General features: G+C 37.0%; 1 protein-coding gene across 3 annotated transcripts in view; it reads left to right on the forward strand.

Moving 5' to 3' along the window:
- Positions 1–11,385, forward strand: part of LOC135102783 (centrosomal protein of 76 kDa-like) — a 158,040-nt gene extending 146,655 nt beyond the window's left edge. For all 3 annotated transcript variants that reach the window (XM_064008289.1, XM_064008288.1, XM_064008290.1), the window contains one exon: positions 11,190–11,385. In XM_064008289.1, the coding sequence (XP_063864359.1) occupies positions 11,190–11,328 (139 nt within the window). In that variant the 3' untranslated portion in view covers positions 11,329–11,385. The remainder of the gene's footprint in view (positions 1–11,189) is intronic.
- Positions 11,386–19,656: the final 8,271 nt, after the last annotated feature.

Consider the following 19,656-nt stretch of genomic DNA (forward strand, 5'->3'; position numbering starts at 1 on the left):
ATTTTTTTTATTATTTATACATTTGACATGTGGTGAGCAATTGGGTCTGATATGGTTGCTTATGCTGACACCACTTTATATGTGGTAATTCCTTCCCCTCAGGATAGACAGAGAATCGCTAATGTTCTCACTCATGATGTCTCAAGGATTATGTCTTGGTGTGATTGGTGGGGTATGAAACTAAACACGAGTAAATCCCACAGTATGGTTATTAGTCGATCAAGTTCGCCTTTTCCTCCTCACCCAGATATTCTTGTCAGTGGAGTGCCAATTCCAAATTGTTCCTCACTGAAGTTGCTTGGAGTCACCCTTGATCCCAAACTCACTTTTGAGTTGCACTTGCATTCACTTGCGTCGTCAGTCTCATGAAAAGTTGGTTTATTGCGTAAGTGCAGTCAGATATATTCCTCTGATGATATTGTCAAAAGCTTCTTTTACTCTTTCATACTGCCTCATTTTGAGTACTGTCTTTCTGTTTGGATTTCTGCAGCTGAGTCTAACTTAAAACTTTTAGACAGAGCACTCAACCTGATTAAATTTCTTCTCCCTAATCTTGAGATTAAACTTCGGCATTGATATTTGGTGGGGTCACTCTTATTTCTTCAAAATTATGTCTAATGTCAACCACCCATTGCATCGTCATTTGCCTGCTCTCTTAGAACCGGCACGTGCTACAAGACACTCCGTGAGCCTGAACGACTGTGCCTTGTCTGTGAATCGATGTAATACATCACAATTTTCCCGGTGTTTCATCCCAGCGTCTGTCAGACTTTGGAATACACTCTCACCCACTGAGATTGTCAATGCTAGTAATTGTGAAACTTTTAAAAAACTTGTGAATACCTTTCTTCTCTCTCAGCACTCTACCTACTACATCTTTCCAAACCTTCCTATTCTATGCTTTCTTCCTGTTACTAAACCTTTAGTTATCAGTGAAGTGCCACCCACTGGGCCTTTGGGCTTATGCATTCATGCTTTTCAGTGGGTCACTTTTGTTGATTCATATAATAATAATAATAATAATAATAATAATAATAATAATAATAATAATGACCTTCTTAACCAAACTTCTTGGCCTACTCACTCCTACGCTGATGATACCACCCTGCAATTTTCCACGTCTTTTCATAGACGTCCGACACTTCAGGAAGTAAACATTTAATTCAGGGAAGCCACAGAATGCCTGACTTCTGATCTTTCTAGAATTTCTGATTGGGACAGAGCAAACTTGGTATTGTTCAATGCCTCAAAAACTCAATTTGTCCATCTGTCAACTCAGCACAACCTTCTAGACAACTATCCTCTCTTCTTCAATGACACTCAACTGTCCCCCTCTTTTACACTGAACATCCTCTGTCTGTCCTTTACATATAATCTGAACTGGAAACTTCACATCTTATCTCTAGCTAAAACAGCTTCAATGAAGTTAGGCATTCTGAGATGTCTTTGCCAGTTTTTCTCACCCCCCCCAGTTGCTAACTCTGTACAAGGGCCTTATCTGTTCATGTATGGACAGTGTAGTATAAAGTACATCATTTGTACATACAATTTGTGTATGTATGACATTTTTATGGAACTATATGAAACAGGAGTAAACACATTTCCCACCATACAAACTTAAAGAAAAGGGAAACAGGTGTGGTTCAATGCAAGATGTGCAAGAGCAAAGAAAAAAAAAGAGACAAAGCATGGATAAAAATTAAAAGAAAAAAATAAAAGAAGACTTTAAGATAGTAAGAAATTAATATGTGAAAATGAGAGAGGAAGAGAAAGGATATGAAAAGATATAGTTGAAAAGTGCAAGGACAAACCAAAATTGTTCTACAGATTCATAAATAGAAAAATTAAACTAAAAAAAAAAAAAATACTAGAAATGTTGAAGAATGGAAATGAAACAAGACCCAAGAGACATTAGTGAATTGCTAAACAAAAAGCTGCTGCAAGTTTTCACAGAAGAATCAGAATTTAAAGAACCACAAGATGAGAAAACAAAAAGCAAATGTGGGAAATTGCAGTAATCAAAGAAGTTTATAAAATGATGGAGGAACTGGAAGAGAGAAAATCAACAGGACCAGATCGAGTATCAGGTTTCATTTTAAAAGCATGCAGGAAACAGTTCATTGAACCAGTTTATGGCATAGTGAAGTGCTCATTATTAACTAGAAGAGTGCCTAAAGAATGGAAGAGAGCAGACTGCCATTTTTTTTAAATTGGAAAAAAAGAAGAACCACTAAAACTATAGACTAGTGTTAATGACCAGCATAGTATGTAAGATCTGTGAAAAAGTGATAAAGAAGCAGTGGACAGAATTTCTAGAAAAAATGATATAATATCAGAAAAACAGTATGGCTTTAGACAACAATGATCATGTGTAACAAATTTGATGAGCTTCTATTTGAGAGTGACTGATATAACATAGGAGAGGGATGGATAGGTGGACTATGTGTATTTAGATATAAGAAAAGCTTTTGACAAAATTGCCCACTACAGGCTACTATGGAAGCTAGAAAATGTAGGAGGATTAAATGGAAAAATAATAAACTGGATGGAAAGCTACTTAAAGGGAAGAGAAATGAGAAGAATAGTAAAAGATGTAAAATCAAAATGGAGGAAATAGACAGTGGAGTACCACAAGGATCAGTGCTAGCACTAAAACGTCTCCTAATATACATAAAAGATATGCCTGAAGGAGTAAAGAGTTACATGAGTTTGTCTGCAGACAGTGGAAAATTAGAAAGACATGTAAGAAACAACAAAGACTGAAATTCTACAAGAAGATTCAGATAAAATCTGGGACTGGAATAAGAAATGGGTGATGGAATTTAATGTGATTAAATGTCATGTAATGGAAATGGGAAAAGTGAAATGAGACCAAAATGGACATATAAAATGGGAAATGAAGAAATAATAAAAGTACAAGGAGAGAAAGATCTGGGAGTGACAATACAGGATAGTCAAGAGTCAGAGAAGCATGTAGAAAGGATATTCAGAGATACATATAGAATAGTGAAAAATATTGGAACAGCATTCCACTACATGGATAAAAATATGATGAAAAAGGTAATTACCATTATGATTAGACCAAAAGTGGAATATGCTGAATCAATGTGGTCTGCCCACAAGAAGAAACATGTAAAAAAAATAGAAATGATAGCAATGAAGATGGTTCCAGAACTGGAAGAATTAACATATAAATCTGCCAACACTGGAACAAAAGAGAAAAGGGAGATTTAATATTGATATATAAATTGTGGAATGGAGTGGATGAAATTAATATTGAGAAACTACTGCTAAGAGAAGTATAAAATACCAGCTACACAGGAGGCCACAGCAAAAAATTAAGAAAAGGAAGATGCTTGAACATAAAGAAACATAGTCTCACACAGAGAAATATAGAAGTTTGGAACAAGCTAAGTGAGGATGTAGTATAAGGAATGAGTGTGCACAAATTTAAGGAAAAACTGGACAAGTGTAGATATGGAGACATTACCACATGAGTGTAGCTCAGGCCCTGTAAATTACAACTAGGTAAATACACAAGATGATGGACAGAGAGGACAACAACAGACACTGCTCCTAACATCCTGCTGTTTATATCATGGAGAGCTGTCCTTGGTGGTGGATACTGTGGTGGGAGTCACACTAGTAATGCTTGCTGCTGTCCTGTCTCCAAAAAAGTTAGTGGGATGTGTAATAACCACCATAATGAGCAGGGGAGAATGGACCACCTCGTCCCCTACTTTGTTATTTACGCCTCCAGCGGGGACTATCCCAAGGGCAAGACAGAGGGATTTTTCTGGTTTTGGTGAGGATGAGAGAAAAATTTGAGAGAGCATGATGAGAAGAAGGAATATTGTGCTGGAGAGTGAAATAAGAGAGATGCAAGTAAGAATGGAAAAGATGGAAAGAATGGTTGAAATTCTGACTACTGAGAAGGGAGATTGGAAAGGTGCGTATAATGATTTACACACAAAATTGGCATTATATGAGGAGAAAACAGTGTAGTATAAAGAAAAAGTTAATTAGTTGAATGTAAAGCAAAAAAATTTGGAAGAAGGAACAGGAGGAAAAGAAGAAAGACTTTATGAATAGCAAACTAAGGAAAATGACAGTATGCTAACAGGAAAGGTTGTTCAAGTGATCAAGCAGAAAGAAAACTTGGTGAGAGACACAGTAGATAGGAAAATGACTGTGGTAGTATTTGGCTTAATGAAGGAGTGTGTACCACAGAGACATGAAAGAGAAAAGAAGGAAAAGAGGTGTGTGGATAAAATGCTAGAGACAATACAAGAAGACAAGGAGCTGACAGAAGAGATTGAAGAAATTTTAAGACTGAGCAGATATGTTGAGGGTAGACAACGTCCCATTAAAATAAGATTTAGGTCACAGACAGCAGCTGAAGAAATAATAGGCAAACCTTGGAGACTGGCTGGAGTTGAAGAGTACAAACAAGTGTGGGGAAAAAAGATAGGACCAGAGAAGAGAGAGCTACTATAAATGAACTAAGAAGGAAACAAATAAAAAAAAAAACAAGAAAGATCAGAGGTGGAGAAGAAGTTCTATTAGGAGGTCATAGACATGAGGTTGAGAAAGTGGTACAGGAGAAAGGACTATGCAGAGGGGGAGGATTAAAAATGGCATATACAAACATAAATGGTTTGATATCAGCAGTGTTGGAAGTAAAAGATTATTTAAAAAAAAAAAGAGAAACCAGATATCATGGGAATTGTTGAAACAAAACTGTTAAATGATATAGACATTTTAAATATTGGAGATGAAAAATACAACCTCTGGATAAGAAATAGAAAATCTAAGCAGGGTGGAAGTGTGATACTCCTAGTTAGAAAAGAATTGACAGTGGAGTCTACTAAATGTGGAGAGGGGGAGGCAGAGGTACTGAAAGTAAGCTTAAAAAGAAATCTGGGAAGATGCCAAAATACTGTAATGACTAAAGTTCCCCCTAATTCCAAGTCATGAGGAGAGGAAGAATACAAGAGAAAGTTGGAAGACAAAAGGGCATGTTTATCCAAGTTGCTTGAAGAAAATGAAGATGTACTAGTGATGGGAGACTTTAATTGTAAAGAGATATCTTGGGAAAGCTGGACCACAGAAGGTAGTGAGTCATCAAGGGGGGAACAAATCACTGGAGTTGGTTGGCTATTGAGAATATTCTTACACATTGGGCTAAAGGAGACACGACATTCAGAGGAAATGAAATGCCATCAAGACTCAATCTAATTTTTACCAAGGAACAAGTTATAGTTGAGCATTTGAAGCATAAGAACCCAATAGAAAAAAGTGATCATGCATTGGTTCAGTTCTTAGTAATGGATAAAAACATCAGTACAAGAAAAGAAGACCATAGGAGAGTCCATAAATTTAAAGAAAATTTGGATAAAAGTCAATATGGAAATGGGACAGCATGAGCCTAGTGTGGCTCTTATCCTGTATCTCACAACAAGGTAAACACAACTAGGTAAATGCACACATACATCAACAATAACAACAAATGCCAGTAAAGAGTTGATTTTATAGAGATTTCACACTAGTAACTGGACCTGGAAGAGGACAGCCTAGGGATTATGTTTGTAGGGTCTGAGTGATTGAGTGTTATTCCATAGGTGAGGAAATAGCAAGTGTTTTTGATTCATGGTTTAGCTGACAAACAAAAATGCTGTATGCAATTTCAGACCCAAGGGGTAAAGTGAACTTAGATGGATTTAGTGACCAGGACTGAAATTAAAGTGAAATAGGGTTTTGAAAATGAGATTGAGAAAAGTGGAAAATGATGCAGAACAGCAGAGGAAAATGAAAATAATGATAGAAGAGGTAAAATTCCTACAGGATAATTTGAAAAAAAAAAATAGGAAAAGATTGAGAAATTTTCAAGCTGAAAGCAGAACTGGAGGAGATGAGAATGAGAGAATAACAGAATATTAAAAGAATTAAGAATTACAAAATAACATGGAGAAAGTAATGAAAGAAAATAAAGATTTGAAAGCAGAGCAAGTGAAAGGTGAGAAGAGGGTGAGAGAGGGAGTCATGGATGAAGTGAAAGGCTGGAAAATAAAAAAATGAAAAAGCAAATGTAGACTTCAAGGAAATAATTAATAAGCATGTGAAAGAAAAAATGAAAATGTAGAAAGGAAAGTGGTAAAGGCATTGAAAAACAATGAAGATTTGGTAAGAGATGCGGCAGATAAGAAGAAAAAAGTTATAGTTTATGGAATAAAGGCCAAAAATATAACATACAAATTGAAAAGAGGTAAAGAAGAATAAAAAACAGTGAAGGATTTGTTGAAGAAACTAAATGATGAAGATGACACTAAATTCAAGGAAATGGAAGTTGTTAGACTAGGGCTTTATATGGAAGGCAAAACAAGATCTATAAAAATAAGACTAAAATCACAACAAGCAGCAGAAGAGATACTAGAAAGAACATCCTAACTAAAAGAAGTAGAAGACTGCAAGGATATATACATGAAGAACAGAAATGAAGAAGAATGAAAAAAAAAAAATAAAGAAATGTATGAAGAGGGTAAAGAGAAGAATGAATCAAGAATAGAAGAAAAACATTTTAAAATTTTGAGAGTTTTGGGAGATAGAGTAAAGAAATGATACATAAAGATAAAGAAATAAACAAAAATAGAATAGAGAAGAAGAATAAAATTGAAGGAATAAATGCAATGTTTACCAGCATAGGTGGATTGATACACAGAAAACTGGAATTAGAAGACTATTTAAAAGAGAAAAATCCAAAGATGGTGTGTGGAAAAATCTGAAGGTATGTTTAACAAAAACAAACATAAAAGAAGAAAACCAGAGAGTCGTTAACAATAACTACAATATATGGAGAAGAGACAAGATTGGTAAAGAAGGGAGAGGTGTAATGATAATGACAAGAAAAGAGGTGAAAAAAAATAGTGCAGTATGGAGAAGAAAATGTAGAATTAGTGACTGTTAACTCGGAGAATAATAATGGAGAAATGTTGACACCTATGTACCACCCAAAACAAATTCTTGGAACAAGGAAGAATATGAGAAAATAATAGAAGATACCATTCAGTGTCTGAGTAAATTAATCAAAAGTAACAAAATAGTATTATTGGATGGTGACTTCAACTGCAAAGAAATAAATTGAGAAATATTTGAACCAGGAGGAAATGAGATTGCATGGGGAGGAAGATTTCTGAAGCTATGAAAAACATAATGATGCAATGGGTGACTGAAAATACAAGATATAGGGGAGATGACAAATCAGCAAGACTAGACCTAATACAAACATGTGTGCCCCATGGTAAAGTGACCATGTAATGATAGAAGTAGAGACCAAGAATGATGTCAGTGAAGAGGATGAATCATAAAAGGAAAATAGGAGAAACTGTGGAGAAAGCAAATATAGATCTTAAGAAATTTTATGAAGAAATTGACTGGGAAAAGCTAAAAAGAACAAAATGAGTTGCAAATAAGTATGACATTTTTATGGAAATATATAAGGCAGGAATGAATGAATATGTCCCATTATATAAACCTAAAGGAAAAAAAAAACAGGTGTGGTTCACTGGAAGATGTACAAGTGCAAAGAAAAAAAAAGAGTTGGAGCATGGATAAGAATGAAAAGAAATTTAAATAAAAAAATAAAGACTTAAAGATTATGTGAAAATAAAGAGAGAGGAAGAGAAAGGAAATGAAAAGGATATAGTTGAAAAGTGCAAGAATGAACCAAAACTCTTCTACAGATTCATAATTGGGAAAATTAAACTAAAAGAAAAATTTGAAAGATTGAAGGATGAAAATGAAACATATGAAGACCCAAAAGACATGAGTGAATTGCTAAACAAAAGTTTCAACAAGTTTTCACAGAAGAATCAGAATTTAAAGAACCACAAGACAAGAACACACAAAAGCAAATATGGGAAATTATAATACTTAAAGAAGTTTATAAAATGATGGAGGAACTAGAAGAGAAGAAAACCACAGGACCAGATGAAGTATCAGGTTTCATTTTAAAAGAATGCAGGAAAGAACTAATTGAACCAGTATATGATATAATTAAGTGCTCAATATCAACTGGAAGTCCCTAAGGAATGGAAGAGATCAGATGTAGTGCCAATTTATAAAACTGGAAAGAAAGAAGAACCAATAAACTATAGGCTAATATCAATGACCAGCATAGTATGTAAGATCTGTGAAAAGTTATAAAGAAACAGTGGACAGAATTTCAGGAAAAACTTGATATAATAACAGAAAAACAGTATGGCTTTAGACAAAAGCGATCATGTGTAATAAATTTGATGAGCTTTTATTAAAGTGACTGATATAACATAGGAGAGGGGTGGATGGGTAGACTCTATTTAGATCTAAAAAAAGGCTTTTGGCAAAGTTCCCCCACAGCAGGGTATTATAGAAGTTAGAAAACATAGAATGATTAAGTGAAAAAAAAATGGATGAAAAGTTAAAGGGAAGAGAAATAAGAATGGTGGTAAAAGATGTAAAACCGAAGTGGAGAAAAGTAAATAATGGAGTACCACAAGGATGAGTGCTGGCACCAAAAGTATTGGTCTACATAAATGATATGCCTGAAGGAGTAAAGAGCTTGTTTGCAGTCAATGCAAAATTACATAAACATATAGAAACAAAAAAGACTGAAATTCTACAAGAGGATTTAAATAAAATATGGAATTGGAGTAAGAAATGGGAGATGGAATTTAATGTGAAAAAGTGTCATGTAATGGAAATGGGAAAAAGTGAAAAGAGACCAAAATGGACATAAAATGGGAAATGAAGAAATAATATGAGTACAAGAAGAGAAAGATCTGGAAGTAATAATACAGGATAGTCAACAGTCGGAGAAGCATGTAGAAAAGATATTCAGAGATACATATGAAATGGTGAAAAATATTGGAATAGCATTCCACTACATGGATAATGATGAGAATGATAATTAACACTATGACTAGACCAAAGCTGGAATATGCTGAATCAGTGTGGTTGCCCCACAAGAAGAAACGTGAAAAAAAATAGAAAGGATTCAAAGGATGGCAATGAAGATGATTCCAGAACTGGAAGAATTAACATATGATGGCAGGTTAAAGGAAATTAATCTGCCAACATTAGAACAAAGAAGAGAAAGGGGAGATTTAATACTAATTTATAAATTGTGGAATAGAGTGGAAGAAACAGATAATGAGAAACTGCTTCTAAGAGAAGTAAGAAATACAAGTTGCGCATGAGGGCTCAGCAAAAAACTAAGAAGATGCTTGAGTAATGTAAAGAAGTATAGTTTCCCACAGAGAAATATAGAAGTTTGGAACAACCTAAGTGAGGATGTAGTATCGGCAATAAGTGTGCACAACTTTAAGGGCTCAGGCCTTGTAAATTACAACTAGACAACTAGGTAAATATACACAAACACACATGAAAAAAAAAAATCATGGTCTTGAATCAGTCCTATAAAAAGTGTCAGCATGTTATGTACCTGCTTTTGGAGTCATTGTATGTTCTGCTGCAATTCCTCTCTCCTCCCATCTCATACAAGAGCTTTTCCTGAAGATCATTGTAGAAGATATGCTTTGATAATGGATTCACATGACATAAAGTGTGCAGAATACTTCAATGCAGGGCAGAGCAGATAGAACACAGATGCAAACAATCTCCTCTAAGGAAGTAACCTGCAAGTTGAGACCACCATTCATTTGAAGCATTATGAGTACCTTAGACCACAAGGTAGAACAAAAGAACAGTGAAAATAAAAAAAAATATTAACAAATGCAAAGTACCTAGTGTAGGTAGAAGAAACCCTCACACAAGGTACACAATAAAAAATGAGGTACTTGTAAGTTCAGGGAACAAAAAAGATATAGGAGTTATAGTTGGCATTGATTTCCATCTAACAAAACAATGTGTAGAGGCCAGAAATAAAGCAAATCAGGTATTAGAATTTATTTTTAGAAGTGTTAAAAGTAGAAGTTCCAAAGTAATATTAAAGTTACATTAGGTGCTGGTCAGACTTCATCTAGACTATGCTGTGCAGTTCTGGTCCTGATATTACAGGAAGGATACAGATCTATTAGAAACAGTACAAAGGAAAATGATTAAAAGGATACAGGGGATGAGTATTTCTTACAAAATGAAACTGAAGCTTTTAAATTTACTTTCCTTTGAGAGATGTAGCTTAAGAGGGGACCTCATAGAACTTTTTTAAGTAGTATAAGGGTTATAAGAAGGGTGACATAAGCAAAATTATCAGTAATTGGTAATCAGGATAGAACAAGAAATAATGGGTCCAAGCTTGAAAAATTTAGATTCAAGAAAGAGATATGAAGGAATTGATTCTCAAATAAAGTAATAGATTAATAGAATAGACTCAGTAATCCAATTGTTAGTGCTGAGTTATTAGGGAACTTTAAAATAAGATTATACAAATTTATGGATGGGGATGATAGTGGAAATAGGTATGTATGTTTCATTCAGGGACTACCACATATAGGCCTGATAGATTCTTGCAGCTTCCCTTATTTCCATATATTTTTAAAAAATCAAAATCCATGATGGACTGACTATCCAAAGACTTAATCTAATGATTATATAAGAAACAGAATCAAACTGTCAATGGATTTCAATTTGATGGTTGGTAACACTTATTTATTCCTACTTACAAATCTTAAAATGGGAACCAGTGGATTTGGCCAAAGAAATAAAAAGCAGCAGATGGTTCACCGATGTAACTGAGACTGGAACAGCACCAGGATGGTTATCATGGAAGGGAAAGACAAGGAATAAGATATTGATAAAGGAGATAAACTAGGATTCAGAACAAGGTAACATGTGGACAGAGGTTTCAAACCAGCAACACCAAGGATATCAGGATAAAAATATTCAGTCATTGTCTTGATCATGTTAAATTTTATTTTGTGCCTACAATGTTCTCATTTTTCCAGAACATGAGACATATGAAACATGGTCACAAAGAACATAAAAGAAGACATTCAAAACTATAGCATTTCTCTGATGTTTTATGTTTGACTACTTTTCATTACCCAGAAGATTCATATTATGTGTTTTTGTCTGTTTGCAGATCTGTTTATTCCACTAGTCTTTATTGTTTTCCCTCAATCAAGTTTCTCACTTAGTCACTCTAGGAAAACAAAGTTTAGTTGCCACAAATTAAAGTTATTTTTTCTTCACAGTTCCAGTATTGGCCGTGAAATAATTGAGGGTCGAGGAGATAACGTCACCTTGGCTGTACGTGCTGTCACCGCCTGTTACCCTGAGAATGTGTTTGTCACATGGGTTATGGTAGCATGTACTTTTAGGCAGTTGGGATGACATTCACAAATTTAGTGTATCCTGAAAAATTACACAAATAAAAGAAGAGCTTAATCATTCTGTCTTTGTTTATATATTTTCTCTCTCTCTCTCTCTCTCTCTCTCTCTCTCTCTCTCTCTCTCTCTCTCTCTCTCTCTCTCTCTCTCTCTCTCTCTCTCTCTCTCTCTCTCTCTCTCTCTCTCTCTTTTCATTTAAACACTATGAACAGTTGGCCACACTCCTGCATGGTTCACTTAGCATTGCCAGTGCTGACCGAGATAGTAACTCCAAAACACTAGAAGTGAGCTTTGCTCGACCTATTCATTGGTGGTAGGGAGACCTCTGTTACCTCTCAACCCCTCCAACTCCTTACTCCCTACCACCAATGAATGGGTCAAGAGAAGCTCACTACTAGTGTTTTAGAGTTACTATCTTGGCCAGCATTGGCAATGCTGAGTGGACCTCACAGGAGTATGTACATAGAAAAGAAGATTCCATTACTTTTTAAAAGGGAGCTTTGTTATTAAGTTAAGAGTCATCACTGTCTAGTGTCATTCATCTGAAAGCTGCTCCACAGGACAACTTTGTAAACGAGGGAGTCACTGCCCTGTCATCAGTCACTCACACCTCCCTTGTCATTGTTTGGCACTGTCACTATCAGGCTCTTTTACTTCCCTGATCACTAACTTAAACTGTCACTGTCAGGCACATTATTACATCTCCACTTCTCAGCACTGTCACTGTTAGGCACACTATTACTCTCTTGTCACTTCAAGTCACTGTTATGATCAGGCACACTATTACTCCTTCATCACTTCAAGGCACTGTCACTGTCAGACACATTATTTCATCCTTGGTACTTCATGGCACTGTCACTGTCAGGCATTTCCACTTCTCTTGTCACCCTGCATTATTGTCACTATCAGGTAGGTGTCTGAAGCCAGGCATAAGCAACACACTTCATCTGCTGGGAGGACATCCTGGTGACATCCACTGCTGAGATGGTGTTCCACAGCACCGTGGTGTCATGGGACAAGGCATGCTGACACCTCACTGAGCACTACCTCAGCACCTCAAGGAGGATGTCAGACACTACCACTCTCCTCCAGGGGACCTAAAGTGCCATGAGGTGAGGTAATTGATGTACCTGTGTCTTATGCAGCACTGTGAGAGCACCATGTGCAGCTGACAGGCTGACAGGAGGGAGATGGGACAGTAGTTTGTTAGGTCTCCTTTATCCTTCTTTTCATGTATGGGTGTGACCTGAACCTCCTTCCATGCAGTGGGCCAGGTGCTGGTATGTAGGCATTGCCAAAAGATGCATTTACCTAGTTTTACCTAGTTGTGGTTTATGGGAGAGAAGTAATGTCATAGTATCCCGCCTCTATATCTATCTAGTTTGGTCTTAAAAGCACTGACAGTTTCAGCATTTACAACATCTTCACTGAGTTCATTCCATTTGTTCACACTTCTGTGAGGAAAACTATACTTTTTAATGTCTCTTCTACAGTTAACTTTCTTCAACTTATTTTGTCCCCTTGTACTCTGTGTGTCTAAATTTAAGAAACCTTCTTTGTCCACATTTTCCATACCATTTATCATTCTATATTCATTCTATTCATTCTATTCAAATCTCCTCTCTCTCTCTCTCCTATTTTCAAGGGTAGGAATTTCTAACATTCTTAATCTCTATTCATAGGTTGATTTACTCAACTCCAGAACCATCTTAGTGACTGCTCTTTGTACTCTTTCTAATTTTATAATATTCCTCTTTGTATGAGGAGACCACACCACTGCCACATATTTCAATCTTGGTCTTAGCATGGAAATCAATGCCATTCTTACTCTTTTTAACAAATTCATCGTCTCTCCGTGTGTAAGGGACCATGTCAGCTCATCTGCACAGTGCTTCAGCAGGAAGAGAGAGACATCATTAGGGCCAGGCACCTTCCTAGTGTTGAGTCTCTCATTCTCTCTATAGAATTATGTTACTAACAAATGCAATTATGAACACTTGTATACACAAAGTTTTGTTTCCCTAAGAGGGTATGGCATAGATTATATCTTGAAATAATGACACACTTTTTTTTACTCTTGATTGGAAGCAAAATTACAGCTTACATCTTGGAGTGATCAATTTAAAACTTGCCAGTTTGCCTCAGTTTTCCCCAAGATTCAAACCCAGGACCTGTTTAAAGTGAATTGAAATCACCAAACCATACAACACCTCTCTTTACTCCAAAAAGCATGTATTTTCTGAAACTATAAATATTGATAATAATAATAATAATAATAATAATATAATAAGTAACAGTAGTAGTAGTAGTAGTAGTAGTAGTAGTAGTAGTAGTAGTAGTAGTAGTAGTAGTTATTGTTGTAGCAGTAATATTGTTATTATCATAAACCCATTCAGCATCAATCAAATGTGCTCAGGTGGATGCTGGCACCTGCTGATGATTTTTTTTTTTTTTTTTTTTTTTTTACCATAAGGTAAAATGAAGGTGAACATGAAAAGTACTCACAGTTCTCATTTCAGATATAGTTTACCCCAAAGCATGAAAAACTTAGTCACCAGCAGTTTTCAAGCATTCAGCAAGGTTACAAGGTTACAGGAAAATGTATAAGTAGCTCTCAGTTAATCCAAGACAGCAAAAATATGTTGTTTACAGCAGAACATATAATAATAATGATGATATAACTTGGCACAAATCCTATACAATGGTGTTCCCAACAATAACTACTGATAAAGACTGTATGTATGGCAGAGATGGTGAAAAAGAGGCAGGAAAGGAGCAAGGGAGCAAGTAGGAAGAAAGGCAGGATGATGAGAAAACAAAGTGAAACCCAGCTGGAATATGTGATCTACAGATGGCACTCCCATAAGCATTCATCAGTGTTGTATAGCAGGGATCCCAACAGATCCCAATTAATGGGTATTGTTGTCCTGCCTTGCAGTGACATGTGGCAATTACTCCATCCATCCTGGTCAATTTTGGGGGGATAGTTGCTATTGTTACTAGCACAGTAACTAAAACCATTGACAGACAATCAAGCAGAATGTTGCAGCATTAAGTTAACATTGTTGATGTTCAGTTAGTCAATAATGATAATAACTGGTGGTGGGTGATCTCTTCCAAAATGAAGATATGCTGTTCTCTTACATATGCCATCTTTTGTATTCTTACTGTCTTCTATATTCTAACCAAGATAGTACTGGGCTGGGATTTGTTCATCCTTGTCTGTTTTTACTATCCTCAAAGTGGTGATGGAGATTCACAGGTGCAATGATAATTTTGCCACTCAGAAGTAGCTCTTCAGTAAATAAGTGGTGACTGGCATCAAACTTAGCTCAGCTGTAGATAAGGAATACTCAGGGTTGCCTGAATGACAGGGTAGTTTAAGACTATTATTCAGTGAAAGAATCCTCTCTAAGAGACTCTTTCCAAAAATGGTAAGGTATTTTTGATGATCCAGATGATTCTGTGACATTGAGGTGTTAGCCCAATCATCCACTGAGCACCAGTTAATACAACTATTGCACAAATATATATTACCTGGAATTTTTGCAGTATGTTCTCCAGTTGCCCTTTAAGATGCTGCTCTGTGGAAATCTGTTATTGTCATCCCCTTGGAGAGAGTTCATAGGAATAGACATCAGATATAGATAAGTACACTGAAGATATTGATGATGATAAATAGAGCTGCAGAATTATGTACACAGGTGCCAATGGGTCAAAGATGATGTGTGTATGTTTGGTCCTCACTGTGTGGGATTGTATTATAGTTGAGTTTAACTTGTTTTTAGTATATGTATGGTGTGGCCAGGAGTGCCAATGAAACATGTAGTAAGAGCTTGCTTGAAATCAAAGTAAACTATGGTGGTACAAGGAGTGCACAGCCTGGCGCATACTGCTCTGAGACCAGCCTAGTCATAACCAGCCTGTCAGGTTAGGCATGGGAAACAGCAGCATAGGGCAGCATACAAAGTTGGAAATGATGCCATCACAATGCTCAGCCCAACATCTTAGTTACACCCTCATTGCAAACAAAACATGATATGGAGTGACACAAGCACACTGGGTGATACACAGGTCACATGCAATAGAAATAAAAATAATAAATGTATGTGTATACTGTGTGAACAAAAGACACAAATAATAACATCAAGAAATACCTATGTGTATCAATTTGTGCTGTAACACAAATAATGATATCATAGCAGAGTATTCAGCCATTGAAAAACTACCAAGAGGCATGAAAGAAATCACAGGGAAAATGGCAGCAATATAAGCTAGCTGGAGCAATTAGGCAAGCAGGAAGGGAAAACCTGACTAGGAAACAGCAGCAGCAGGAGCAGGCATAATGGCAACTGGCAGGATATGCAAAAACCAGCAGGAAAGCCAGGTGCAGAGCAATATCATATGCTGATAGGAGCACAAGCTGACAAAAGTAGGTATACAGGAACAAGCTTGACCAAAAAAGTCCTGAAGTTGGGCAGATGTGAGGACTAGCAGCTGTGAAGTCCAAAGTCACATAAGAAGCATACTGGAACAACAGCTAAGCAGTTGATGGGTTGCATGAATGAGAAGACTAGCAGCTAAGAAGTCCAAAGTCACATGAGATGCAGACAAGAACACAGCAAAGCAGCCTATGTTGTGGCATTGATGAGAAGACTGGAAGCTGAGAACTCAAAAGTTGCATAAGAAGCAGACAGGAACACAGCGAACACAGCAAAGCAGTCCATGAAGTAGTATGGATGTGAAGACTGGCAGCTGAGAAGTCCAAAGTCACAGAAGAAGCAGGCATGAAGGAGGAGGAGGCAGTAGACACCTGCCAAAACAATAATTACTCCCATTGCGGTTTCAAACACAGGATCAAGGGATGCTGTGAACTCATCAATAACCCAGCTGTGACCTCACTAAACATTTTCCTTTCTGTCTCACAAGGAGTCAGTCACAACCTGCCCTCTAAAGACAACTCTCTTCCTTTACACAAAATTACATGCACTTACTTACACATACGCATCCTCCACTCAAAATTCTAAATTAAATATGGTGACTCCTACACCAGCTTTGGAATCCTCATCTGGGAAGGGAACCAAAAATTATTGCTCTTCTGGTATAGACCCTATGTGTCTTGACGCCCCCCCTCAACTTTTCTTCATTAACTTCTGCAACATTCGTGGCCATAGATCTCATTTGCAATCTATAGAATACCACCTCTCCTCTACTAAACTGACAGTAACCCCTTTTCTGTTCCCTCGTACTTCCTTTATCCTCATTTTCAATCCAAAGCTGGATGTTGCATCTATGTGCACAATGACTAAACCTGTTCTTGTGCCCACACTCTTGTATCTTCTGAATTTTTCGCTATCAGGCTATGACTACAGAGTCACTCTGAAACTAAATTTATCTGTGCTGTATACCTCTCACTTAACTTCTCTGATTATAAGAAATTCTTTTACTACTTAACTTCCACAGTAGAGCATATTTTGACTTTCTTCCACTTTGCAGAGATCTCCATTCTTGGAGATTTCAATGTTCACCATCAGCTTTAGCTTTCCTCTCCATTCACTGGTAATCCTGATGAACAAGCCTTTAACTTTCCTATCCTCCATGACCTAGAGCAACTGGTGCAACACCCTACTTGTATTCCTGACTGTCTTGGAGATACCCCAACACTGTTGATCTTTTCCTAACCTCTAATCCTTCCTTTTATGCTGTAACCCTACATATCTTCTCTGTTGGGCTCCTCTGATCACAACCTCATACTTGTATCTGTATCTTATTCTATCACTCCAGTCTCACATCAGGATCCCCAAAGCTGAAGTTCTTCTAACATTCTGCCTCTGCTAAATGGGGGGACATGAGGAGGGATAATTCTGATTTTCCTTGGAATGACTACTGTTTCCATCCCAGAGACCACTCTCTGTGTGCTGAGCACAAAACAGAAGTGATAGTGTTTGGTATGGAGGTGTACATTCCTCACTCTTTCTCTTGGCTTAAACATTCCAAACCTTGGTATAACATAGCCTGTTCTCATGCTATACATGATAGAGAAGTGGCCCTCAAAAGGTACTTAAGTCTTCCATCACCTGAATCTCATCCACTTTATATTTCTGTCTGGAATCATACCAGATCTGTTCTCCAACACTTCATTCCTTCATTAATAGAAAGTGTCAAAATCTTTCAAGATCTAATCCTCATGATTTCTGGCACCTAACCAAAACATCTCCAATAACTTTGCTTCTTCATCTTTCCCTCCTTTGTTTCAATCTGATGGCACCACTGCCATCTCATCTATTTTTAAAGCTAAACTTTTTGTTCAAACTTTTTTTTAAATCTTTACCTTGGATGATTCAGGGCTTGTTCCTCCCTCTCCTCCACCCTCTGACTATTTTATTCTATCTATTAAGATCCTTCACAGTGATGTTTTCCATGCCCTCGCTGGTTAAAAACTCTTGGAAGGCTTATGGGGTCCCTCCTATTCTCTGAAACTGTACCCCCTGTGTTTGCACCTTGCCTAATCAAAACTCTTCCAATTCTATCAACATGTACCTTTCCTTCTTACTGGAATTTTGTCTAGATTCAGCCTGTTCCTAGCAAGGGTGACCTTTCTAATCCTCAAACTACTGTCCTATTGCTTTAATATCCTGTCTCTCTAAAGTTTTTCAGTCTATCCTCAGCAGGAAGATTCTTAAACATCTATCATTTTACAACTTTCTATCTGATTGCCAGTATGGGTTCCATCAAGGCTGCTATACTCATGATCTGGTTTTCCTTACTGTGTCTTGGCCATCCTCTTTTAGGGATTTTAGTGAAACTTTTACTGTTGATTTAGACATATCAAAAGCTTTTGATAGAGTCTGGCACAAAGCTTTGATTTCCAAACTACCCTCCTGTGGCTTCTATCCTCTCTTTAACTTCATCTCAAGTTTCCTTTCCAACTATTCTATTGCTGCTATGATAGACAGTCACTGTTCTTCTCTTAAGTCTATTAACAGTGGTGTTCCTCAGGGTTTTGTTCTGTCACCCACTCTCTCTAAACCAAACTTCATGTCCTATCCACTCCTGCACTGATGAAATTACCCTACATTTTACCATTTCTTTTCATAGACATCCAACCATTCAGGAAGCAAAAAGCTCATGCAGGAAAGCCATGGAACACTTGAGTTTTTGTCTCTAAAATTTCTGATTGGGCAGAGCAAACTTAGTGTTGTTCAATGCTTCAAAAATTCAATTCCTCTATCTGTCAACTCAACACAACCTTCCAGATAACTATCCCCTCTTCTTCAATGATATTCAACTGTCCTCTTCTACACTAAACATCCTTGGTTTGTCCTTTATTATCTAAATTGGAAACTTCACATCTCATCTCTAGCTAAAATGAAGTTAGGTGTTCTGAGTTATCTCCACCAGTTTTTCTCAACCCCCCACAGCTGCTAGCTCTGTACAGGGGCCTTATCTGTCCATGTATGGTGTATGCTTCAGATGTTTTTTGGGGGGAGGGGTTCCCACTCTTACCACTCTTAGATAGGGTGGAATAAAAAGCTTTTTGTCTTATCAACTCCTCTCCTCTATCTTCAGCTTCTGTCTCACTGCTGTAATGTTGCATCTCTTTCCATCTTCTGCTGCTATTTTTATGCTAACTGATGTTTTGATCTTGCTAACTGCATGCCTCCCCTCTTCCTGTGGCCTCACTGCACAAGACTTTTTTCTCTCACCCCTATTCAGTCCACCTGAGTTAACCAGTATTCTCAATCATTCATCCCTTTCTCTGGTAAACTCTGGAACTCCGTTCCTGTTTCTGTGTTTCCTCCTTCCTATGACTTAAATTCTTTCAATAGAGAGGTTTCAAGACACTTATGCTTTAATTTTTATGCCGCTTTTGACTCTGGAAACCACTACCTCACCGGGGCTTTTTTTTTTTTTCCATATAATTGTTGCCCTTCATTGAAGCCCCTTCTACATAAAAAAAAAAAATAAATAAATAAATAATAATAATAATAAAATAGCAAAGCAGTCGATGTGGAAAGGGCAAAGGAGACAGGCATGGAACTATACTATGATGGCAAGTTGACCCTCCATCCCAGCTGTAGTATGTAGCTGAAGGCACAAGGTGAAGATTGAAGTCAATGGCAACTTTTTGTTCAAACCTTTTTTAAAATCAGCAGCTAGCACATGTGGCGGTGGAGGGCATGAGTAGCAGGCAGGAGAAAGTCAGACACGGGAAACTGGGATGCCAAACTATCCTCTCCATCCAACCATCGCTACCATATGTTCTAGTTAAGTTTGTAATGTGTATGGTGTGTCAATGAAACATGTAGTAAAAGTTTGTCATATATATAT

This window comes from Scylla paramamosain, chromosome 8 (genome assembly GCF_035594125.1).
Source record: "Scylla paramamosain isolate STU-SP2022 chromosome 8, ASM3559412v1, whole genome shotgun sequence".
Taxonomy (NCBI): Eukaryota; Metazoa; Arthropoda; class Malacostraca; order Decapoda; family Portunidae; genus Scylla; species Scylla paramamosain.